Source organism: Moschus berezovskii, chromosome 17 (assembly GCF_049115385.1).
Source record: "Moschus berezovskii isolate FMDL1 chromosome 17, NW_MosBer_1.0, whole genome shotgun sequence".
NCBI lineage: Eukaryota > Metazoa > Chordata > Mammalia > Artiodactyla > Moschidae > Moschus > Moschus berezovskii.
In genome coordinates, this window is record NC_142476.1 from 42,416,843 (window position 1) to 42,441,953 (window position 25,111).

The 25,111-nt window shown below is 53.7% G+C and overlaps 1 protein-coding gene and 1 long non-coding RNA gene across 8 annotated transcripts in view; one reads left to right on the plus strand and one right to left on the minus strand.

The window, feature by feature from the left end:
• Positions 1–25,111, plus strand: part of PRDM16 (PR/SET domain 16) — a 338,380-nt gene that overhangs the window by 266,904 nt on the left and 46,365 nt on the right. For 3 of the 6 annotated variants that reach the window (XM_055419408.2, XM_055419405.2, XM_055419409.2), the window contains exon 4: positions 14,197–14,334. In XM_055419408.2, the coding sequence (XP_055275383.2) occupies positions 14,197–14,334 (138 nt within the window). Of the gene's footprint in view, positions 1–13,670; positions 13,954–14,196; positions 14,335–25,111 lie in introns of those variants that run through there. The other 3 variants (XM_055419412.2, XM_055419407.2, XM_088845405.1) reach the window with 2 other exon arrangements.
• LOC148775139 (uncharacterized) lies at positions 5,224–14,300 on the minus strand. Of its 2 annotated transcripts, none has more exons than XR_016039615.1 (3): positions 13,982–14,300; positions 9,675–9,905; positions 5,224–5,981 (listed from the first exon to the last, which is right to left on the minus strand). It is a non-coding gene; the product is annotated as an uncharacterized LOC148775139 (long non-coding RNA). The 2 variants fall into 2 exon arrangements; XR_016039614.1 differs by lacking the exon at positions 5,224–5,981 and adding an exon at positions 7,061–7,237.

Consider the following 25,111-nt stretch of genomic DNA (forward strand, 5'->3'; position numbering starts at 1 on the left):
ACATAAACGTAAAATACTGACAAAAGTGGAAGTTGTCATGCATATTAAAGTAATTACATTTAGGAAATTCCCTGGCAGTCCAGTGGTTAAGAGTCTGAGCTTCCAATGCAGGGGATACAGATCCGATCCCTGGTTGAGGAACTAAGATCCCACCTGCCATGTGGTGAGGCTAGAAAAAATATTAAATTTTAAAAGTCATCTTTAAAAAATGAAATAATTACATTTATGGGTTTATTTTTCATAATTCATAGTTGATATGACAAAGAATTGTTGGAGCAGAAAGTGATTGCATTTATTTTAGGTGTTTCAATTCAGTTATATTTTTCATTACATTTTTTTAAAAGTAAGTATTTAAATAGGAAAAAAACCTTTGTCTTTAAAAACAAGGCACTTGGGAAAGAATCAAAGAGATTATTTTTCCTTAAAAGATCATTTTAAAATAGTCATCATTTGGAGAGGAAGACTAAGCAAAAGGAATTTAAAATAAAAGTAAAGTAATAGATGTTTGAAAAATAAGAGGTGAAGGAGAAAGGGGTTGAAGGGTGTTTTCCATCTGACCTCCCCAAAGGCTGAGACTCCCCACAAAGGCAAGGGACCTTCTAGAAAAGAGCGTGGACCCCAGCAGAGGGCAGGAGCTGGTGATACTTAGGAAAACCACCAGCTGGGTGAACATTCCTGCCCTCCCTGGCCTCAGCAAGCACTGCCTCTCTGCCGGAGCAGCCCCAAACATGCCTTGTGGGGTCAGATGCCCACACCGGCCAGAAGTCACCATGTGGAGCAGTTCTGCCAGGCTCCAGGACACGGTTCCCAGCTCAGGAGTCACACCCAATTCCAGGCTCCTGCACCTTCACCTGATGGACATCTGGGGGCGTCTTGGGCCCTGGAGACTCGTGATCAAGCTCTGGGTGCCCAAAGCTGGCTAGGAAGATTTCAGAGCAAACCCTTCTCTGCCACAGCTGTGCAGAAGCCAGAGATCCAGGAAGCCAAGATGCAGAGGAGACCACCAAACCCCCTCTTCCCCAGACACAGAGCCCCCAGCTGCTTCCACTCCGGGGTAGGAAGGAACCGTCTCTGCACACACGCAGCCTCTCTCGTCTTAAGAGAGCTCCAGTCCAATCAGGAAACCCGGGGGGGTATCCCAACTCAGGACAGAAGCCGGGTGAGCTGCTTCACTTTAATTAAGCAGAGCAGCGTGTTCCCTTTTTCTGTGGGTTTTATTCAGGTCCTGACGATGTCAATAGAAACAGATCTGCCAGAATAAGTCATATGCAGCTCACTCAAGGGAAGAGAGAAATGTGCCCTCCCATCCTTGCCTCTCTCCAACGAGAAAAACACAATAGCGGAATCCACAAGAAAGATTCCGATTAGAATGTTCCGAGGCTCTTAAACACCCCCGTTTAAATTCTGGGTAATCGGCGGCATTGTGCTGCCCCTGAAGAGGCTGTAGGGTTGGTGGGTGCCGTTCAGAACCATTTGTGTCATATGAATGCTGGTGATTAGATTTTTAATAAACCGTTTCAATTCTATTTCCTGGGCTTGAATAGATGTTTGCACTTGGCTGGTGTGGACTTGAAAAGGGTCCAGGTAATATCATTGTGGGGGACATACTCTTAATTCCTTTAATATATTTTGTCAAAGGTGACTGGCTGTAGAAACTGGCTGGAACACAGGGAGAGGGGGAGAGTGATTGAATTTAATTGGCTCCATTTGTCATTCAAGACTGACTTCGCCGCACCTCTGTCTATGAATCATTTCCAAATTTGCTGGTCTGACCCAGTGTGCCCACAGCTTGGGAAGGAAGCCGGCTTTGGGTTCCCAGGGCAACATCTCAGGCTAGGCTCACATCCGAGGGCAGGGCTGGCATGAGGCTCAAGGTCTATCAGGGAGCATCTCCACCAGCCTCTCATTGGGATGATGGTGCATGAGAACTGGGGAATACAGAAGGAGACCACAGGATCCAGAAAACTAGCATCGCCGTCTCAGACTCTTAACACTCCACGGCTGATGAGCTGGGAGGGTTGGGGGCCAGAGAAATGAGGAGCCCTTTGGGTTACAGTTCCAGGGCCCCGGGGCCCCTCCCCACTCAGCCAAATAGATGACAGCTGAATCCTAGGAAGTGGAGACATTACAACAAAGTGTTCAGAGGGAAACACGCCTCCTCTCTCTGTAAAGCCAAAACCAAGGCTTGGGGTCAGCCAGCACTCTCTCCTCTGATATCTGGCTGCTGGGGAGGAAGCCAGAGCTAGCCTCTAACTGGGCATCCAGACACTTCACCAGGACCTCTTGCCCATGGCCATTTTTGTCTGTCAGTGAGCAGTGAGCAGTGCTTGGGATGGGCTTGGCAAGGTATTTGCTGAGAGCTGGCCTGTTGAATTTCGAGCTATTTGCAGGAGCTGATCTCAGAACATGAGGCCTGATTCAGAGGCAACTAGTCATGGAGCTTCTCTAGATGGTTGAATCCCCGGGAGAAGGAAGAAGGATGGGCCCTGAGAGACTGAGTCAGCAGTGGTGGGAGGGCGGGCGGGGGGAGGGCACTGAGTCACAATATAACCTGGTTCAATGCATCCCAGCTGCCGTCAAACCTTCCACGTGTGCTTACAGGGTGCTGAGATGGACAGGCCAGCCTAGCCTCTGCCCTGGGAATAGGATATTGCCAATTGACCTCAGGGGAAATTACACTGTGACACTGTGCACAGGACAGACACACTGTAAAGCTGGATTCCGGGAAAGATTGCAACTCTGATTTCCAGAGAGGGAGAGAGACTGAAAGGAGAGTCTATGTCCTTTAGCAGAATCCATGGAGGAATGAGAAGGCAAAGGGTCCTGAATGTGACAAGGGGACATGAGGAAAGAAAGACCCTTGGACAAAGGCCTATGGAATATTGGGGGACATTCTCAGTTGTCTTGAGGCACCTACCCATACTTTGTCACCCAAACATTTATTGAGCACACACTGTCCCTGGCCATGGAAATCAGCCGGATAAAACCTTCAAAGCCCTCATCGTGCAGGGGAGGAGAAAGAAATTGTGGGGGCAGGACAGCCATGGTCTATCATCATCCTTACTATGATGAGGCAGGTGCTGTGAGAGCCCCTCAGATGGGTCCACCCTGAATGATCAGGACATTTTTCCTGCAGGAGGTGTCCCTGTGTTCTTCCACCTTTACAACTCTTAGCAGAGTATTTCCTTCTAGCTCACCTTGGGAGTTGGAGAAAGCCAGAGTGTCTGAGTAGGCTAGGAGTACTCTGCGCCTCATCCATCCATCCAACCATCCATTCACCCATTCACTCATCCACCCATGCAGTTATCCCCTCATCCATCCATCCATCCTTTCATCCAATCATCCACTCAAACATCCATCTATCCAACCATCTGGTCATCCATCTATCCAACTATCCATCCCTCCATCTATCCATTCACCCAACCATCCATTCATCCAACCATTTGCTAATCCATCCATCCATTTCCATTCATCCAACTACTCCCTCATCCATCCATCTATTCATCCAGCCATCCACTCGTCCATCCTTCTATCCAACCACCCACTCATCCATCCTTCTATCCAACCATCCGATCATCCATCTATCCCACCATCTCCCCATCCATTCATCCACTCATCCATCCACCATCTATCCTTCCATGGACTTGTTCAGTGAGCCCCATGTGAACACTGGTCCTTGGTGAGTTGGGAAGCTTCAGTTGCTCTTGGCCACCATCCTCTGGTAGACCAGAGGTGGAAAGGGCCAGACCGGCCGGGATATATGGTTCCTGCAGGTCACAAAATGGGCAAGACAGGCAGCCAGTGTGCAGCTGGTCTGCCCCTTTCCAGCTGTTCAGCATTAGGCTGGTTACTTCACTCCTCTGTGCTCAGCTTTTCCATCTACAAATGTGGCTACAACAGAGGCTCCCCAGCAGGGAGAGGAGCTTCTGCTGACCTGGCAGTGAGAATCAGCAGTGACCAGCGGTGGGGGTGACGTCAGCAGTCTGTAGTTGCCCCCTCCTGACCAAGGGTGGGTAGAGAGAGCCCTGCAGCAGCCTCTGTGCATCACTGACTTCCAGGATGAGGAGGAGGTCTGAGAGGAAGGGGGAGAAGCTTGAGCCTCTCTCAGCCCTGTGTGTCTGCTTCTCTGAAAGCTGCATCTGGACAGTACCCCAGGCGTAGCCCATGTCAGCTATTGTCCATGATGATGGGGTCATCCAAGAGGGGCTGAGGTTGTGGGCTGGGGGGAGCAGAGTGCCATCCAAGGGTCAGAGAGTGGAGTGAGGAGGCCCTGGGCATCCCTGGGGGCTCCTCAGCCTGATGTTTGGCTCCCACACTGGGGCTTGTGTCCAGCAAAGAAAAGGTCCAGGTAGCCCCACCCCAACCCCAGGCCTCAGGGAGCATGCTTGCTATTTTGGGAAGCCCCCGCCCCTAATGTACAGCAGCTTAGCCATTGTGGGAATTCCTCCTGCACCTGCTAGGGGGTAGGCGGGGGAGCCCCGTTCACAAGATCTGCAGTTTGTCACCATCAGTGTGGCCAGAGAAAGGTTATGAATGTGACACCTCCCGGGGGCCTCGCATCGACTCAACGACAGAGAAACCGCTTCCTGTGGGCAGCCCCTGGGCTCCCGCCTTGCCCCTCGCAAGGATGCTGCCGCAAGCCTTTGGTTTGGGGTGTTTGGGCTTTTTTTTTCCAATCTTTTTTTATGATCAAGAATCAAACGCAAGGGTGTCACTTCAGAATGTCACAGCTGAGTCTGTGGTCATGTGCAGACTTCAGGCTCAGAGACTTCTGCTCCGAACCCAGCTTCAAGTCAAAAGGGTTTGAAAAAGTGTTTGGGTTGTTAGCGATTTAACAGCCCAGTAATGGCAGCCCAGTGAGCCCGCAGCCTGCTATGGGGCCAGGACAGGGGTGGGCGTGGAACTTATTAGCTGGGGTGGGGGTGGTTAACTAGCCAGGCCAGGATTTCGAGGGTCTTCTCTGTGCCTGTAGCCATCACCTGTCCAAACTGTCCCAGGTGTTGGCCCCAGGAGGGCTGCTCAGGATTCTGCCCCCCACTGAGAACCAAACTACCTGCTCAGCCCCCAGGTCCAGCTGCTGTTGGCTGGACCCAAGATGAACGTTTTCACTCCGCAAGGAGCAGAGCCCCCAGCCTCATGGGAGCCCCCATGAGGCTAGGCCTTGCGTGCTGATGTTTGCCATGAGGGTAAAGAATCTGCCTGCAATGCCAGAGGCCCGGTTCGATCCCTGGGTCAGGAAGATCCCCGGGAGAAGGGAAAGGCAATGCACTGAAGTATTCTTGCCTGGAGAATCCCATGGACAGGGGAGTCTGGCTGCAGTCCATGTGGTTGCAAAAACTGAGCTACTAACACCTGAAGGATGATCACGTGGGCCCCCCCGAGGCATTCCTAGTCCCCAGCTATGGTGCCAGGGCAGGGGGATGGAGGAGGAAGGGGTCACACCTGGGTTATTAGGGTTGGAAACCTCTGCAGGAACCCATCTGGAGAGAGGGAACCTCCCTCCAGACACCAGCCATCTCCTTGGGATAGAGTCAAAGTGAGGCTGGGAGCCGGTCTGGGCTCTGCAGTTGTCGGCCCCATTTCGGCGGTTCAGGCTCAGCCTGAGGTTCTTGCTTTGACCCTGCTGTCCACACAGCAGCCGAAATGCCATCTCAGTGCTCGTAAGAAATGCCCCAGAAAGGGGACTTCCCTGGCAGTCCAGTGCTTGGGACTTCGCCTTCGGGTTCAATCCCTGGTTGGGGAGATAAGATCCCACACATTGTTGTTGTTTAGTTACTAAGTCGTGTCCAACTCTATGCAACTCCATGGACCATAGCCCACCAGGCTCCTCTGTCCATGGGATTTCCCAGGCAGGAATACTGGAGTGGGTTGCCATTGACTTCTTCAAGGGATCATCCCAACCGAGGGATGGAACCCTCATCTTCTGCACTGGAAGATGATTCTTTACCACTGAGCCACCAGGGAAGCAAGATCCCACATTCCTTGTGGACAAAAAAACAAAATGTAAAACAGAAGCACTATTGTAACAAATTCAATAAAGACTTTAAAAATGGTCCACATCAAAACAAAAAACAAAAAAAACCAAACTTTAAGAAAGAAAGAAGTGCCCCAGAAAGGCCACAGAATTCTCGTGCCACCATCTGCTGCCAGCATTACACTGAAGATAGAGCCTCTGGGCAAAAGTGCCCTCTCGAGTGACTGCAGCTCCCCGCTACCCCATGAGGGGAGGGGCCCAGGAAGCCTCTCCTACAGCCCCCAGGCCCAACCGCTGGCCTGGGTCAGCCCTGGAGGAGGGCCCCCTCCTGCTGGGAGCTACAGTCAACCTGCAGTGACCAGAGCTTTCTCTCTGGTGACACCGCAAAACCTCCAGATATTGACAGGAGAGACCCCATACAGGTGGGCAGAGGGACCCTTTTTTAAATTAATTTTTATTGGAGTATAGTTGATTGACAATGTTGTGTTAGGTTCTGTAGCTCAGCAAGGTGAATCAGTTATGCATATACATAGACCCACTCTTTCTAGCTTCTTTATTCGTATAGGTTATTACAAGATATTGAGTATATTTCCCTTTGCTATACTGCTGCTGCTGCTAAGTCACTTCAGTCGTGTCCGACTCTGTACGACCCCATAGATGGCAGCCCACCAGGCTCCTCTGTCCCAGGTATTCTCCAGGCAAGAATACTGGAGTGGGTTGCCATTTCCTTCTCCAATGCATGAAAGTAAAAAGTGAAAGTGAAGTCGCTCAGTTGTGCCCAACTCTCAGCGACCCCATGGACTATGGCCTATCAGGTTCCTCCGTCCATGGGATTTTCCAGGCAAGAGTACTGGAGTGGGTTGCCATTGCCTTCTCCGCTTTGCTATACAGTAGGTCCTTATGAGTTATCTATTTTATATATAGTAGTGTGTATTTGTTAATCTCAAACTCCTAATTTATCCCTCCCCTATCTTCCCCCCTGGTAACCATAAGTTTGCTTTCTAAATCTGTGACTGTTTCTGTTTTATAAATAGGCACATTTGTACTGTTTTTTTAGATTCCACATATAAGCAATATCATATGATACTTGTCTTTCTCCGGCTTATTTTACTCAGTACGACTCTCCCTGGGTCCATCCACGTCCCTGCAAATGGCGTGATTTCGTCCTTTCCGTGACTGGGTAATATTCCGTTGTGTATATGTACCACATCTTTATCCCTTCCTCTCTCAGTGGATGCTTAGGTTGCTTTCGCGTCCCAGCTGCTGTAAATAGTGTGGCAGTGAACATTGTGATCAGAGGGATATTTGAAGGGAGACACCCAAGATGGGGACAGTTTGCTGAGAGCCCGTCTCCTACCCACTACCAGGGTTGGTTTTTCACTTGGGAGCCCCAGGCAGCCCACAGAAGACTCCTGACTGCCCCTGGAGTCTGGGCTTCTTACCCACCTGGCAGACCTAGGAAGGGGCCCTGCTTCTGACCAGCACCCTCATCATCCTGTAGTGGGAATGCCCCCACCCTGACCCAGCACATTTCTGAAGAACCGATGAGCAGGTGCCAAGAGCCAAAGAGGCAGCAGACGCCCACTGCCATCTGTGGCCAAAGCTACTTCCCCGCAGCACCTGTGCCCTTGAGCAGGGCATAGCCATGGGCATGTCTTCCCAGAGCTAGCAAGGACAAGCCAAGTGTTCTTACAGTGTGAGTGCTTACAAGGAGCCACAGGTCTCCACGGAAGGCAGGAAAGAGGCTACCTAGTTTCAAAAAGGAAACCGAAGCAGGAGCCCAGATAACCCCTGTGTTGCCACATTCAGAGCTTATAATGTCTAGCCTGGAAAGGTAACTATGATCAGAGGGTCTGCCTCTGTCTGGAGCACCCTGGAGGATGACCACTGAGACCTCCTTGAATCCCCACGGTGATGGGGCACTCTTCCCTTCGTGAGGTTCCTTGGCCACCCCACGGCCTGCCTGTAGGGACATCTCAGCTGCTGGTCTGAGGTTTCAGCGGACCCCTCCATTTGCCAATCACCCTGAGGGGCTTCTGTATCTGAATGAGTCTCTCATTCATTGATTTCCCTGCAGACTTAAGGGCACTGGTTTCAATCCTCAATGTGCCTGTTTATTTCTGATGGGTCAGGACCATGAGCCATGGCCACTGACACAGCCTGCCGTGATGGATGGGACATGCAAGGAGGAAGCTAAGTCCCCAAACACCTGACTCAGATGGAGCTGGGCTGTGCTCTGGGCACACCAAGGGCCAGGGAGACCTCAGAACAGCCTGTTCAGCCCTGCCTTCACTAAAGCCCCACTTCTTGTCTCCTGGGTTCTGTTGGCGAGACAGACAGGAGTGTAAGTCATGCTCTAGGCCAGGCGATGCTCAGAGTCAGAGCAGAATCTCCGCTTTGCCCCCGTTTTACCCTCCAGTTTTGCACAGAGACACTGCTGGGAGAGTTGTGCAGGCCCCTGCCTGAGGAGGGAAAGAAAAAAAAAGGAGAAATAAACTTAGAATCAGATGGAAGGGAAGGAGGAGAGAGGAGAGCCCAGTGTGGTGAGTTCAACGTTCTGGGCTCTGGGCTGGGCCCCTAGGGCCGTGCAGCCCTGGAATGTGGCAGCAGAGAGTATTGGGGCATTTTGTGGGAGATGGTCTGTGATCCTCAGGAAGCACCGTGGCACCTGGGGGTCAGGATTTTGAGGGAAGAGGCTCTGAGAATCCTGGGGGGATCACCTAGCATTTGGGTATGTCAGTGATTCCTGGTCTGGTCTTTGCAGGCATCTTTGGACCCCGAATACAGAGAGTGTGGTTTCTGGAGTCTGGCTCTCAGCAGAGAGGCTCTGCCCACCACTAGCAGCAGAGGCCTGGGGCAGCTGCCTAATGGGTTCTGAGCAGCCAGGAAGGAGTGGGCCTGGGAGTCGGAACCCTCGGCCCGTGCAACCTGCTGCTGCACCATCACGGTCCCCCTCCCAAGCACCAGCTTCCTCTGCAGAACCCCCATCCTGGGCTGTGCTGTTGGGACCCTGAGACCAAGACCCTCTGGGCCTTACCCCCCACCATGCATGCTCTACTGCCCTGGAACTGTCCCACGGAGACCACAGTCAGCAGCCGTGCCCTAGGGGCCCCACACGGCTCCTTCCAAGCACAAGCCCATGGACACAGGCTCTCTCTACCCCACCCCTTCATGGGCTTAGGAGACAGGCTGGTCTCTGTCTTGGAGGAACAGTGTGCATGAGTTACCTGCGCCCCCTGGAAGCACTCCCTCCTTTCCCCCTCCCTCCTCCTTCTCCCCCGCCCCACCACTACCTTCCTCTCAGCCTGAGCAGGTGGGGCCCAGTGACCCGCCCCCAGGACTCCTGTCTCCTGGGCAGCCGGGTGACCCTGTCCAGCCAGTGCTTGGTCGTGTCACCACCGAGCCCGTAATGAGAGTCAGGATGGAGGATTTACGAGCTCATCCAGGCTCCGCATCCGCACCCGGCAGAGGTGTTTTCAGAAAGCCTTTTCCCCACCTCCTTCCATCACAAGAATGGACTTTCTGTTCCAGCTACTCGTGGATGCCATAAATCCTGGCATGTGTGTGCATGTGTGTGTGTGTGTGTGAGAGAGTGTGCGCGTGCGGGTGCTGTGGGCAGGAGTCCCGCATAGCTTGGTGGCTGGACGAGTGGCTCTGAATCAGCTCAAGAAGGTGTCTGGGTGAGAAGGATGAGACCTACCACTGGTCCCAGCACTGGGCTCAGGCCTCTTCTGCGCCGAGTTGCAGTAGCAGGACATGGAGCCGAGGGGCCGGACTCCCAGGCCTGCTCCTTCCTGGCTGCTCAGAACCCATTAGACAGCTGACGACAGACGTGTCCGCATCCCCGCCGGCATGCACACCCTGGACGGGCCCATTTAAACGTGAGGGAGCAGGCCCAGCAGTGAGCCCACAGATTAGAAGTGCAGGAAACCTCAAATGATGTGCAAAAAAAATTGTCAAGGTTAAGAATTTTTCCATGCCTTTGCTTCATACTTGGCTTTTCTTGTGGGGGTGATTTATGAGCTGGGGAAGCTGGTGGGGGGATGAGAGGTGGGGAGGCCAGTGGGGGAAAGCGGGCAGGAGGGCAGCTTTCTTTGGAGGCCCCAGGGACCCCAAGGCTCGGCCCCAAGCAGCCCAGAGTCAGGCTTTGAGTGCCATCAGGCAGGGGGCCCAGACCTCAGATCTGCAGAGAGACCCAGCCTGAGGCTGTAGCAGCCTCTAGGCCACTGCCCACCAATGTAGCCCTAGGAGATTTGGGCGTAGCGGGTGGCTGGGCCCTCCCCTGTTCATGAACCCAGCTTGCAGCCTGGGCCATGGGCTCTAATGTCACTCACTCCTCCTCTGTCCACTTCTACTAGTATTGGCCTCCTGAGACAAGGCCCTGACAGAGAACAAACCAGGCCTCAGGCCCTGCTGAGTTAGACCTTGACCTTCCTTATGGGTCCTGGGAGGTCTCATTCCTAAAGAGGCAGGAGAGGGGACCTGTGGCCACTCGGGCCTGCTTACTGGGTCCCAGACCAGACAGAGGGACCCCCTGTCTGACTCCAGACAGCATGCAATGAAGGGGGGGGGGCCTGGGCTGGGGGCTGCCCTGCTCCAGGGGGCCTCCGCCAGCCTCCACCCAGGAGGTCCACAGTGGTGAGCAGGGGGCAGTGCTGGCTCAGAGAGAGACGTCAGCCCACTCAGGTGGTGATCTGAGCGTCCCGGAGGCACATCCATGGCTGTGAGGAGAGAAGGGCAGAGACAGAAGGAAAGGAGGCCAGGGGGAGATGGACATCACTGCCCATTACTCCCCACCTGGAGTCAGAAATGGCACAGCCCACCAGGGCCCCAAGTAAGAAGCCAGGCCTACAGCCTCCCGCCCACCTGGCCTGAGGCCTGAGCTGGGGCCACTCCTAGGAACATCTCTCTGGTCTGAAACAGAAAAGCAGCAGCTCCCAGATCAGGCTTCTGTCCCTCTGGATCCATCATCCAGGTGTGCCCTGGTGTACCCCACAGAGATGAGACCGAGGCATGGTCCTGGCAACAGGGGAAGGCCCACACCACCCAAGCTGGTCCTGCATTGCCGTTCTGGGGACCCGAGACCAGGGTTTGTTGTGCCTCCCTGGAGGAAAGTTCAGCCTCCCCTGCTGCCTCTCAGGGAGGAAGAGTTTATTCTCTTTGGGAGGAAGGAGTTAACCAAGACCTTCTCTGTCACCCCAGTAAACCACCTGGGGTGCTCACGAGGGAGAAGGGATCCCTGAACCTTCAGAGTTCTTCAGGAATTGATAGCCACCCTGTGGTCATCCAAGTGGTTGAGCTTGGGAACCAGGGAAGTTTCCCAAGAGGGGCTGCTGACCACACAGGGAAGACACACCAGGAGCTGGGCGGGGGACCTGGAGGATTTATTGCCTCTGAGCTCTGGGCCCTGCACCCAAGAAGGATGGAGACGGGCTGGAGGCCCTGGAACAGTGTCCACGCAGGTGAGCCACTGGCTGTGTCCGCGTTCAGACACACTTGGGAGGCCTGTGGATGTTTGGCGAATGTGGGCCGTCACGTGGAGGAGACACGCCTGCTCCAGGAGGACTGAGAGGGGCTGAGTCAGAGGGAGGGTCCTGCCGTGCCCTCCTGGGGATGCAGTGGGTTGTCTGGGCAGCAGCAGGGCTGTGCACATGCCCACAGGTGTGCAGGCAGAGGTGTGGACTTGCTCCCACGCTCAGGCAGGGCATGGGTATGGGGCTGGGGGATGAACCTGGGATCACCCAGCCGTCCTACAGCGGTGCAGAATCTACTAGAACCAGGAGTCAATGGGTTGTCCTTGATCCGGCCTTCTGGGCTTCTCTGTCCCACCCCCCATAAGTCCCTTGAGAAATGAAGGGTCAAGCACCATCTGGGGGGTGACAGGAGACACAGGGGTGCGCACGCGATGGTTGCAGTGGCTCAGTGTTGTTTACCATCTCTGCATGTCCCAGACTGGACCGTGGGCGGGGTGCCGAGGGGTGTGGACAGAGACTGAGAGAAACAGACAGAGAGAGACAGACAGCGTTGGCCAGCCCCCACCCGGCCACACCCCGCTGTGAAGATGCTGGATGAGGGGCACAGGGATGGAGTGGGGAGGAGTGGGGTGGGGGTCCCTGGGCCTTGGCCAGCCGGCCCGTCTTCCTCCCTGTGATGCAGGGAGGTGGCGGGTGCCTCGCCGAGTGGAGGTGCCACTAACCGCAGCTTTGCTTGGTGGGTCTCTTGTGGGTTTCCTGCAGTTGGGGTGGGAGGTAGGAGGAGGGGCTGGCGAGAGGCATTAGTGCTGGGGGCGGGGCCTCTTCCCGTGGCCTGGGCTCCCTCCCCGAGCCCACAGTGGTCTCCTGGTGCGGCCAAGAGCAGATCGTGGCCCTTCACCCCTGCAGCCACACTGTCCCAGGCTCTCTGGGGTCTCACCTTTCTTTCAGAATGAGGCCCATTCACTTAAGGTCTCCAAAATGGAGAATCATCAGAGTGGAGGCCCCTGGGCTCACAACTCCGTCCAGGTCAGCTCAGCAGCTGCTCAGAGACTCGTCGTGACTGGGCGGCTACCATGGGCTCCAGGGGGTGGGGGGTGGTCACACAGAAGGACTGCAGGTGGGTTCTGGGCCTCCCACAGCAAAGCGGCCACCTCCCGAAACCTTGCTGACTCACCGGCTGGGCAGGACTCTTGGCCATTTAGAAAGTGTCCATGGACATTTGGGGGCATCTGAGCTGTTTATAAAGCATCCTGATTCTCGCCAGAAGTGGGCTTCTCAGGTCTCAGGGGCAGCCTCCCTCCCTTCCGGGTCCTTAACCTGTTCATCAGATGGCACTTGGGAGACCCCAGGGAACAGAGGCCGTGGCACCTATATTCAACCTTCTCAGTTTGTCCCCTGCCCTGACTTCACTGGGTCCTTCTGACACCTGCTTCTATCACACCTGCCCACCTGAACACATCTGCCCACCCACCTGAATGCACCTGCCCACCTGGACACCCTTACCTACCTGGACACCTCTACCCACCTAGACATCCCTGCCTACCTGGACACCTTTGCCAACCTGGACACACCTGCACACCTGGAAACACCTGCCCACCTGAACAGTCCTGCCCACCTGGACACTCTTGCCAACCTGGACACACATGCCCACCTGGACACCTCTGCCCACCTGGACACCCCTGCCCACCTGAACAATCCTGCCCAAATGAATTATTCTGCCCATCTGGACAATCCTACCCACCTGAATTTTCCTGCCCACCTGGATACCCCTTGCCCAGTGAGACACCCCTGCCCATCAGAACACCTACTTCCGGCCCACAGTATAGTGGTGTCCTCAGCGCCACCCCCTCCCCTCCTAGCCTCCCAGCCCAGCTGCCCGGGAAGCTCGCCCACAGTGCCGCTGGGCTCCACGGCTCTGCATCTCTGAGCAGGCACTGGTAGAGCAGGTGGGAGGGACTCTGTCTACAGTTCCCACCTCAGGGCCCGGTAGCTTCAGGGAGGCCCCCCTCAGCAGGGCCAGCAGTCAGGTCTTCTGGGAGATGGCCTGCTCGGAGGCGCACGTGCGGAGAAGCACCCGGCCTCTGCCTGTCAGAAGCATGTTCAGAGAACACAGCAACAAAGTACCTAACGCAGGTCGAACCCGCGGGGCCTCTACAGGCTGGGCGTCTGCAAGCCTCCGGTGTCAGGTGGAAACTTCCACTTTTAAGAAAACCCAGTGGTTCTCCTTCTTGCAGGCTGCTGTGAACACGCACGCTTGCACACATGCGCACACGGGCACACACGCGTGCGCACAGGCACACGTGCAAAGATGCGCCTGCAGCCACACCCCAACCACACCTTCACCTTGGAGATCGCTCATCTCCAGCCCACACCCCGTGCTGTCAGCAGAGGGCTCTGCTCTCGGACACAGCAGCCTCTGCTTTCTCACATGTGGGGCAGCTCGCTGGGGAGTTTTTGCAGCCCCGGTGGCACTTTTATGGCTCTGCCAAGGCAGTGATCTACTCGGTGAGAAAAGACAGGGCCATCCTCCTACCTCTGCACTGGGCTCCCTCCCGGAGGCTTCTGGGCATGGGCGGGCTGCGTGGGCTGAGTGCCTCACCGATGCCCGGAGGGCCGGCTGACGTCCAGTGGCTGAGCGGCCTTCCTCATCTGAGCCCCAGCGGTGACTTCTCTTGCGGGGCAAACAGAGCACGTCGGCTCTAACACACAGGATGCCTCTGAGCTTTCTTGGTTCTCTCTCTTGCCCAGCAGATCTCCGAGGACCTGGACAGTGGGAAGCTCTGCGTGGATGCTCAGCAGGCCGGGGCCGGCAGCTGGCTCAAGTACATCCGAGTGGCATGCTCCTGTGACGACCAGAACCTCACCATGTGTCAGATCAACGAGCAGGTAGGTCCGGGCTCGCACGGAGCCTTGTCCTTGGGGCCTTGGTACCGAGGTGGACGAGAATGGGGGTGCCGAGGTGAAGGGTTAACCGCGCCTCTGCCAAGCCCATCCTGCAGCAGGGGGGGCTACTTGACACTTGGTCAGCGCCGAGTTTCCGGGAACTTGGTGACACCCCACAAATGCCTTTGTGCCATGGCCTCGCCTGGGGCTGATGGGACTGAGAGCCGAAAGATGATGGTTTATGGGAAGAAACGTGGCAAGGAGCAAGCAGGGACCGAAACCACAGGGTCCACGTTCCGACAAATGTCACCCATGTGAGAGAAGTGGAGAACCGGACCCCTCTGCTTGAGAGTTGTGTCTGAATGGCTGTTCATCCCAGCTGCCTGGAAGGGTTCCACACTTGCCGTCTGGAAGGCTGAGGCGAGACCCCAGCTGCCTGGAGGTCCCTGGAATTGCTGCGACAGCATAGCCAGCCTGCAGAAGTGGCCAGCCACATTTCGCACAAATCCTGGCCCTGCTGGAAGCCAATTGATGTTTTTCCTGAGCTGCACGGTCTGGGCTTCTATGCCTGTCCCACCAGAGCTAAGGAACTCTTTGACTTCTGCTGCCGCCCCCAGGAGGTCGAAGACCCTCTTGGCATGCTGGATCCTTACCGCTTCGTGTCCATGCTGGTCCTGGGCTGCAGGCATCCAGTCTCAGGAACCAATCAGGACAGAAGATGCCACGTGGAGTTTCCACCATGAAGACAATGTGTCCCCGGGGCTGGAAGCATTCAGTCCATGTTTTCATCACAAGTTTGCAAGCGGCCCCCAGAGACCCTGCTCGGAGCCAGGCCCTTCGGACCACGCTTTCACCAAGTCCCCAGAGTAAGTCTTCCTCAAGATGCCTGGGGGCCCATCCCCATCCATCACAGGAGTTTGCTTTTGCCTCTGTTTTGAGGTTACCCATGAGATTTCATTTGCAAAAAAAAAGGGTTCCATTGCTTTAAAAAATGTCTGTGGAGACCACATAACAGAGGATACAGCTTCAAGTCATCTGTGCAAACTCTTAAAAGCCATTTGAGGCTCCTGACTCTAGAGGAAAAAAAATTACACCAAGAAATTCAGAGAGCTCACGCCCAGGAGGACCCGGGACCCACATGGATTGCTAGGCAGCTCGCCCTCATCTCCTCAGCCCCTTTCCCGGCCTTGCGGGCTCAGCCTGGACAGAGCAGCTCTCCCTCCCTCCGGGGGATACAATCTGGTGAAGCTCAGACCCACTTCTACCATTGAGATGTCTACAACTTCCACTGGGATCCCAACATTCTGAAAATAAGTATTATTTTTTTATTACAAAATACATTGCTGAAAGAAAGCAAAGGAACCATCATAAAAATTAGCACAGTACCTTAAAAAAAGACACTTTTTCTCCTTCTGCTAAGTCACTTCAGTCGTGTCCGACTCCGTGAGACCCCATAGACGGCAGCCCACCAGGCTCCCCTGTCCCTGGGATTCTCCAAGCAAGAACACTGGAGTGGGTTGCCATTTCCTTCTCCAATGTGTGAAAGTGAAAAGTGAAAGTGAAGTCGCTCAATCGTGACCGACTCCTAGCGATCCCATGGACTGCAGCCTACCGGGCTCCTCTGTCCACGGGATTTTCCAAGCAAGAGTACTGGAGTGGGGTGCCATTGCCTTCTCCCTTTTCTCCTTCTAGATGAGCATAAAATGTAAGCAAAGGAGAATTAGGTTTAAGGTGCATGCAAAGATGGTCCTTCCTTTGGCCTTTCCTTGCAGAGAGCATGGTTCCTTGGTCATGTGTCTGGGAGCCGAGGGGCAGTGGGAAAAAAAACACCAGGAGGCCAGGTCCAGGACTGAACTTCTGTGAGATGCAGAATAAAATAGTGAAGGATCCAGATTTTTTATTTAAAAAAAATAAATAGATGTTTGTTAGAGTGTCTGAACCAAACTTAAGCCGTGAAGTAAGTATCTTTATGTGGCAAGCTTCTGAAAAAGCAAGCAGACGTATTGTCTGTTCTCAAAGAGAAGTCTGTCTTCCGGCATCTTTGTTTTACTATTAATATTTTAGGTTAGTTTTTATTTCAGCTCCATGTAGGGTCCAGATGGAATTCACTGTCTTGCAACAAACTCTTTCCCTTGTCAGGACCAGCAGACAGGAACACCCTTAACTCAGGGATTCCCTTTCACTTGATCCCACTTTTGCCCCTCAATGCTTCCCCTTCCAAAGCTCCATCCCACAGTCAGAAACACACCTGATTCTGATACTTCAACCCAATGCAACAAATTTCATCCTCGCCTGCTGGTTGTTTCGAACAGCCTAAAAGTGGGAGATTCATTATCCCCACTTCAGCTCACAGACTCAGAGAGGACGTGGGTGCACATTTAAGCAAACACAGCAGTGAAATGGCCTGAAGCAGTGAAAATTTCCCTGCCTGGGGCCTTTCAAACCCTCCATCCTCCGAGGGAGAGAGGAGCCCTCCGCCGGGCCTCCTCAGCCCGCGGTGGGTGGTTCCCACTATTATGGACAACCAGTGTCCCCATCCCCAAACCTAACTGCTTGGCTGTGTCCTCCAGACACCCAGGAGGGCAATGGCCAAGAGGCACAAGGAGGCGGCCGCATCTCAGATCTCAAAGGAAAATGGGTAATTTGTGGGACGTAATTTTCCTGAGAAATAATACAAACAATTTTAATAATAAAATAATAGTCATCTCATAATGATAGGAAAGGGCTTCCCTGATGACTCAGATGGTAAAGAATCTGCCTGCAGTGCAGGAGACCCAGGTTCGATCCCCGGTTTGGGAAGATTCCCTGGAGAAGGGAACAGCAACCCACTCCAGTATTCTTGCCTGGAAAATCCCATGCACAGAGGAGCCTGGCAGGCTATAGTCCACGGGGTCACGAAGAGTCAGACATGATTTTGTGACTCACACACACATACACACGCACACATACTAGATTTCAAACTGTTTTGTAGACAGTCTTTTGAAACCCAGCTTTCTCTCCCCTGGGACAGCCACATGGCCCAGCAGAAGGGCTTCCATCCCATAGTCCCGACTGGTGGAAGCTCAGCTCACTGCAAAGGGACCGACGTGACCCTGCGTGGAGCTGGAGTAAAACCGTCCCTGAAATATTAATAATAAAACAAAGAATTTTGAAGACAGGCTTCTCTTTGAGAATGAAACATTACACGGTATTGACGGGGTTTCTCGGATTGCCCTAATCCCAAGAATTTCCACCAGGATTTCCTGGCACTTAGGAAACCCCCTACATATACACTCATGCACACGCACACGTACACAGAGACACACTGAAGGGGACAACTTCCCTCTCTCTCCCTCCCCACCGTCCACCCCCACCCCTCCACACACACCTGCACAGAACATCACCTCCCAACACAGCACAGACATGGAAGGGAAGGCACGCAGACTGAAGATCTGAGATCCATGAAAACAGCTTCAGGTTTTCCAGGTGGTATTCGGTAGAGAAATCACTTCAATCAGAAAAACTCTAACTTGAAGTTCATGACCCATGATCTGAACCCCAATGTCCAGAGGTCCAGGGGGACCAGGCAGGAAAGGGTCACTTAAGGAGAATGTTCCCAAAGCCACAGTGGCCAGAGGACTTGAGGCAGCTCTGCATGGGCCTCCTGGATGGTCTCCAGTCCTCCGGAGACACCCATACAGGGGCAGTGGGCTGAGGTCAGGGATCTCGACACCCTCAGTCCAGCAAGGCCTCTGCTGGCATCCGGACAGGCTATGGGGACAGACTCAGCCTGCATGCCCCGTGTGGTTCTGAGGGTGGTGGGCCCTCCAGCTGCTTTGAGAGTGCTGAGGGAGCCCAGATGCCGGGCAGTACACCCCCCACCAGACAGACCCCTTCTGTCCAGCCAGGCCTCGTTCTTCCCAGACACTCAGGTTACTGACTGCATGCTCCCCACCCAGCCGTGGAACCGCAGGGGCAGGGTTCAGAGCCCTTCACCAAGTCCTCTTCTGCACCCCTTTTGGAGCCCTGAGGCTCTCAGAGGTCTCTGCCCTGTGGGACCTCGGGGAGAGGTAACCAGCCTGTCCCTCTACTCTGTTCCCCCGGCACCACCCTCGGCACCAGCTCCTCCATGGTGCTCTAGATGGGGGCAGCCCTGGGCAGCAAAGGCCACAGGGGCTTTGAATTTCTCCCTGCACCCAGCCTATCACCTAAAGGTGATTTGTGGTTTGCTGCCCACAGGCAGTCCTGAGGCCACACGAGCTTTGGGGTGACCTGGCTGCCAGGAACAAAGCATCCACAGCAGACAACTGTGGGGGAACCAGTTTCTCTCTGTGATTTTGGGGGGCGGTTAGAACACAGCATAGAACCCGGGGTGCCTGGTTCACCTTCCCAGCTTAGCAGGAGAGGAAGGCAAGGATTCCCCTGGTGCCTTGATTCACCCTGGAAGGGAACACCCTCGCCTACTCTCCCCAGGGACTTCACGGCCCTCCCCTGCCCCCAGCATCCTCCAACTCCCACTTTTATTTTGGAAAACTCGAGACTCTCAGGTTTCCCTTGGGTGGCTCTTTCTCCCACCATGATAAGCAAGCAAGTTGGTTTCAGATGTCTCAGGAGACATGGACAGGATCTGTTCTTGGATTTGCTTTGTGTATTTATTTTATTAATTTATTTGTTTTGGCTGTGCTGGGTCTCCACTGCTGTGCACAGGTTTTCTCTAGTTGCGCCAAGTGGCGGCTTCTCTCTGGTTGTGAGTCTCATTGTGGTGGCTTCTCTTGTTGTGGAGCACGGGTTATAGGCACGTGGGCTTCGGTATTTGCTGCGTGTGGGTTCAGTAGTTGCGGCTCCAGAGCATAGGCTCAGTGGTTGTGGTGCATGGGCTTAGCTACTCCCCAGCATGTGGAATCTTCCTGAACCAGGGATCAAACCCCTGTCCCCTGCATTGGAAGATGGATTCCCAACCCCTGGACAACCAGCGAAGTCCTGGATTTGTTTTAGTGATAGAAAGAAAACAAGCGCTTGGAAATAAAGTGCCCACCAGAGCAAGCAAAGGCCAGAAGAGGCCAGCACACAGCCCGGCTCCTTCTCCTGTTCCCACCTCGCCTCGACAGGGCAAAGATGTTGGTGGCCGGATGTCAGGTGGCCAGTGCAGCTGAAGATGGTGCAACATGATACTGGGGTCACTCGCACACACTGGGGAGCACGACTCAGGGGCTGGACCCCCAGCATTCCTCGGAAGGGCTGCAAGGTCCACATGCACCCCAACCACCCGGGCTGGCCAGCCAGGCATCAGGAAAAGCCACCACCACCAGCACATTCCGGGACAAGCGAGGGGCCGCATCTCCCCAAAGCGAAAGCAGACAAAGGCTAATCTCCTTCACAGAGCGTTTTAAAACAATGTCATTTTATTAGCGGATGAGCCAACAGATCACCACCCAGCAGCCCATCCTTCAGAGCCAGCACTTAAGAGGACAAGAACCCAGGGTTTCCGGGCAAAGCTCAAAGCGTGTTCTTTTGCTTTCATTTCTTCTGCCCCAATTTGGACTAGCCCCTCCCCACTGTTCACCCCCGTGTCAGGGTTAGCGGCCTGCCAGGGCTGGGATTCTAAACGATGACTATGCCGTGTCCACCGCCCTGCTCTGCCCTGGTCGTGGAAGGCCCATCCCTCCCTCCACGGCATTTAAATTAAAAACGGATTGGCCGTTTCAGTGGTAGCTTCCAAACAATTAGATATAATTTTCCCTTCGAAAATGAGAAGGATGAGGAATTCATTTTAGCACTTCTTACCCAATTTGCAAAAGACTTATTTAAAAAGCAGAGCAAATGATTTTGCATCAGAAAACCGTTGTATTTTTACTCCCCAGAGCACACTGACCATCTCTGGGGCAAAGAACAAGGTATCGATTCACAGTACCGGTTATCATTTACCAGAACCTATATTTTTTCCCTCTTAATTAAGTGGAAGTAAATACTTTATTAGAAGAAGCCACTTAAGTATGATGAAGACAATTTAATTGTGACCTGTAATTTATATTTATATTTTTAAAAAATCTTCCTAACTGTAAATTATATATTTTATATGTGAATATGATAATTTATAGATGATAAATATGTACGTAACATCCAGGTACAAACCGTGCAACTAAGAAAGAGAGGGGTATACAGATGATTTTTAATGTTGAGTTGCTCGGAAGGTGACAGAATATATATGTAAAGGCAGAACATGCAGATTTAGGCACAGGCTGCTCCAGCCACACATAAGAAGAGAGGGACATGGCAAATCCAGGGGTGACAAGCCGCCTCCCCTCTCTCAGCCAGAGGAAGGGATCATCTGCTCGTTCGTTCCTAGAGCCTGTGGGTGGTAACAAATGCTGAGCAGCCAGCGCCGGCCCCTTCCTTCTGCCCTGAAACAGCCAGGCAGGCAAAAGGAAATAAAGACCTGCCCACACTCTCAGCAGCTCCAAACACTTGCTTCCCAGCTTCATTCTGAAGCGTCACCCGGGCTGTTTCTTAAAATCCAAAGCTAATCCCTATGCCAGCCGCAGGTCTCTGGTGTCCACAACTTTCTCCGAGAGAGAGGGTCGGCGTTTGGAGACAGCAAGCAGTGAGGAAACTCGGTGACACCTACCAAGGTCTTGAGGCAATAGGAGTGCTGGCCTCACCACCTTGCGGAGCCCCGAAAAATGCCCAGGGATAGCCTTCGGTCCAGCGTCCTCTCTCCGAAGGCAGACTGGCAACTGGGCGAATTTGCTATTCAGCAAGATCTCAGAGCAATTCAAATTCCCCTTGCTGTGTGCTTCTCTCATGAAAAGCCCCTTGTGTGCCACACGAAAGCCTTCACAAATTCAAGCACAAGTGAATTCTGAAATCCAGGAAGGAGAGAGCTTAATTTTTTTTTTTTTTTAAGATAAGCACCTATATTACTCAAATACGCCTTTAAAGTTTCTCAAACTGATCGGGGTGGGGAGTGGGGTGGGGGTGGAAACAAAGGCCAGTTCGCTTATCACTTTCATGATTTTCATTTGCTCCTGGAAGCTGTGGCCTGTATTCAACACACTGGCTGGTGGTCTGCGATCTAGTCCTTTCTACCTCGTCTAGGTCAGATGGAGTTTTTCACCTACTTAAATTTTAAAATTCTAAGATTAAGGTGGAATGAAAATTGTGGAACTTAAAGTCTTTATGTTTGAAAATAGTATCTATTCTTGCGAAACTGACTTGGTATTAAAAACAAAAGCAAACTTAAGGAACACTAAGGAGAAAATACACTCAAACTGTCTGCCATTATCAATTTGAAATATTTCTTTGTCTTAAAGAATGTTGTTGGAAGAAAAGAAAGTGATGTTCATTTTCTTACGAACGTGACCCATACTGAGTCCAGTTTTTCTCCAGCAATTTCTCTGTCTTTTGTAGAGAACGTGGCCATGTATTTGTCCCAGCTCCGTTCACCTACAAGGAGCCGTCTCTTTGTGTCCAGAGATTGTAAAAGGGTCAGGCTAAACACAGTTAGAATCCCAAGGCCCCCTTGTTGGTGTCGGCCGCCCATGTTCAATCAGGTCTCGCCGCGGCAAAGAGAACTGAGATGCTGAACAAAGTCTTAACGCGGGATCAGTTCTGTTTGGCATTGTTATTTTTTAAAGCCGTTTAGAGCAGACATTTATTGGCGCTAGTAAAGTCAGCTGTTGCTGTGGTTTCCTCCGCTCTCAGACTCTGAAACCAGACAGAAAATTCCGCCTTGCCACACAATCCAAGGACCGAGACGGTTACACCGTGCTAGGGATGCCACTGTTCAGAGACAGGCCTGGGTACTCAGATGCCAACCTGTAAACAAAGGCAGGTCTGCTCTGAGCCTGGGAAGGTAAGAGTATCAGAGACCAGGGTTCTTTCCTCCCGGGGGCAAAGGCTTATGTTTCCCTCTTGTGAAAATCCTTAAGACTCAGCCCATCCTTGATGCCCAGTTAGCCCTGGGGTCTGAATATGTCCCACCAAGGGGCACAGAATGAAAGTCTGGGGATAAACCAACTTCAGGAATGTTTAAGGGACTGCTATAATAATTTGGTTTCCAGGTGGCTCAATGGGAAAGAATCTGCCTGCCAATTCAGGGGATGCGGGAGATGTGAATTTGATCCCTGGGTCAAGAAGATCCCCTAGAGGAGGAAATGGCAACCAGGAAATGGCAACTCCAGTATTCTTGCCTGAAAAATCCCACGGACAGAGGAGTCTGGCAGGCTACAGTCCATGGGGTGGAAAAGGAGTCGGACACAACTAACCACACGCAGACAATAATAATTTATCACCGGTGGAGAAGGGAAGGGGCCGGTGGTACAGTAACTGCACAACTTGTGCCCTAGCAGTCAGGAGACTCAGTCCCACCTAAGCCCGGCCTTTGTCCCAGGAAGTCGCCCGACCCCGCAGACCAGGAAGATAAGGCCTTTGTGCTACTGGGAACAGGTCATAAAAGTGCCTGCCGCCTTTGTGTGGACCCGGGCGGATCCGCGGAGCCCGGTTGCCCTTAGCGAAGGCAAGGCGGACCGGCTGAGTTTGGGAAAGTTCCTGCGCTTTCCCCGTTCACAGCTGCGCCCCTTCCTCCTGGTGGAGGCAGGTCGGGGACACTCGCTGCCCCCAGTCCGGCCGCAGGCTCGGCGAGCAACTCTAATAGCTATTAACTCAGTCTAGCCGCTCAAAGCCCCGGCGGCCCGGGCCGACTGCTGGCCCGCTGCGTGTCCGGTGCCCGCGCCCCCTCCAGGCGCCGGGGCCACGGTCTGGCCCGAGGAGGGGACTGGGTAGGGGGCGCCCGCCGCACACGGAACTGCCTTCCTTGCCGGAGGCTGGGAAGGGTCGGTTCCCTCCAAGGGGGTCCGAGGACTGAGTCCGCAGCTCTCGGAGCTGGGACGGGGTGGGTGTGCACGGTGGGGTGGGAGCGGGGAGCGAGGGGGCGTCTCAGAAGATCAGGCAGTCCTGGAGGGCAGGCAGGAGGTGAAGGGCGTTGGGGATGAGACCAGAGCAGACTCCCAGTTCGGAGGTGGGAGGGGGATGTCTGCAGGTCCCTGGCCCTTGGAGGAGTTCGGGGGAGGGAGGGGAGGGAGTCCAGCGACCCTAGAAGGCGGGTGGGGTCCCCCGAGAGATCTGGTGGCCCTCTGGGGAGGGGGGATTAGGGGTCCTGGAAGGGTGGGTGGCCCTCAAAAGGGGTCGGAGGGGGACACAGAGCCGGAGGCGGAGGCGGGGCGGTGAGCCGCGTCAGCCCCGGAAGCCCGGCGGGAGCAGAAGTCCAGCATCTGGGGACACAGGTCAGAGCGCGCCGCCGGCCTCTCACGTTCCGGGCCCTCGCGGGGCGCAGGCCTAGCCAGGGAGGAGGCTGCGGGCGGGTCCACATTGCCCTCTAACGGGGACCCTCGGGAAGCCATCGGCAGTCGGCCGGCCCCAGCCTGCGCGCAGGGACACAGCGGCCGGCGGGCGCACTAAGCCTGCACTTGCTGGATGCGTTGGCTCACCGCTGGGATGAGAGTGCGATTACGCCTGTGCATTAAAACGTGACTCCCGGCGGTGGGATGGGTCAGGGGCTCATCCCGGCTTTGTTCCAGCATGAGATACACTCTGGGTCTGATTCTAAAATACAGTGGCTGGAGTCTGACTTTAAAAAAAAATTATTTCAGCCACTGTGTAATTTCTTTTAAACTTTATATTTTGTATTGGAGTGTAGCCAATTAACAATGTTGTGAGCGTTTCAGATGGACAGTGAAGGGATTCAGCCATACATATACATATATCTATTCTCCCCCAAACTCCCCTCCCAGCCAGGCTGCCACGTGACAGTTGAGCAGAGTTCCATGTGCTGTACAATAGGACCTTGCTGGTTATCCATTTTTAATTTAGCAGTGTGTGCATGTCCATCCCAAGTTCCCTAAATATCCCTTTCCCCCATCCTTCACCCCTGAAAACCATAAGTTCTTTCTCTAAGTCTGTGAGCACTGTGTAATATTTTAGATAAAATAATACAAAACTGGGAGTTTAATATCAATTGATTTAACTACAGAAGGTAATTGGTACAGTTTCTGTGCTGTGCTGTTGCTCAGTCATGTCCGATTCTTTGTCGCCCCATGTACTGTAATCCACCAGGCTCCACTGTCCATGGGATTTCCCAAGCAAGAATACTGGAGTGGGGCACCACTTCCTACTCCAGGGGATCTTCCCAACCCAGAGATTAAACCCACATCTCCTGCCCCTTCTGCACTGGCAGAAAAATTCTTTACCACTGTGCTACCTGGGAAGCCTAGTCTCCATTTTAAAAATCTCATCCTTATTTTAGCGATGTGCCAGGGAATAGTTGCCAAATGAAATTACTAGCAAGTACATATTGATAAGACACCTGTACATGTGTGTACTTCTTCTACTGGTTACATTCCACCATCCACATGTTCAGCAGGGAATTTGGGGACGCCTTGTGGCTCTGTTGTCCCTTTGAGAGCACATTGGTGTCATTCTGGAGTTAGTTGAAACTGGTGATCTGTGAGGGCATCCACAGCTAGATGGATCCACAGCTTGTACTGGGGAGAAGGGAAAGGGGCCCCACAAAAGGGGACAAACTCAGCCTTCCAGATGTTTCCCCGGGGCATGGGGGAAGGTGAGCAGGCAGTGCCCAGGTCAGTCCCTGGGGTGCCTGAACCATGTCCAGCCCGACACCCAACCACCAGGTCCTCCACCAGAAGGTGGTGCTGAAGAACCTTGGGTAGGAAAGGCCTGGAGAAGCCTCCGCCCCTCGGGTCTCCCCAGGCAGATGGACTGGTCTCAGATCCTTCCCTGGCCTGTG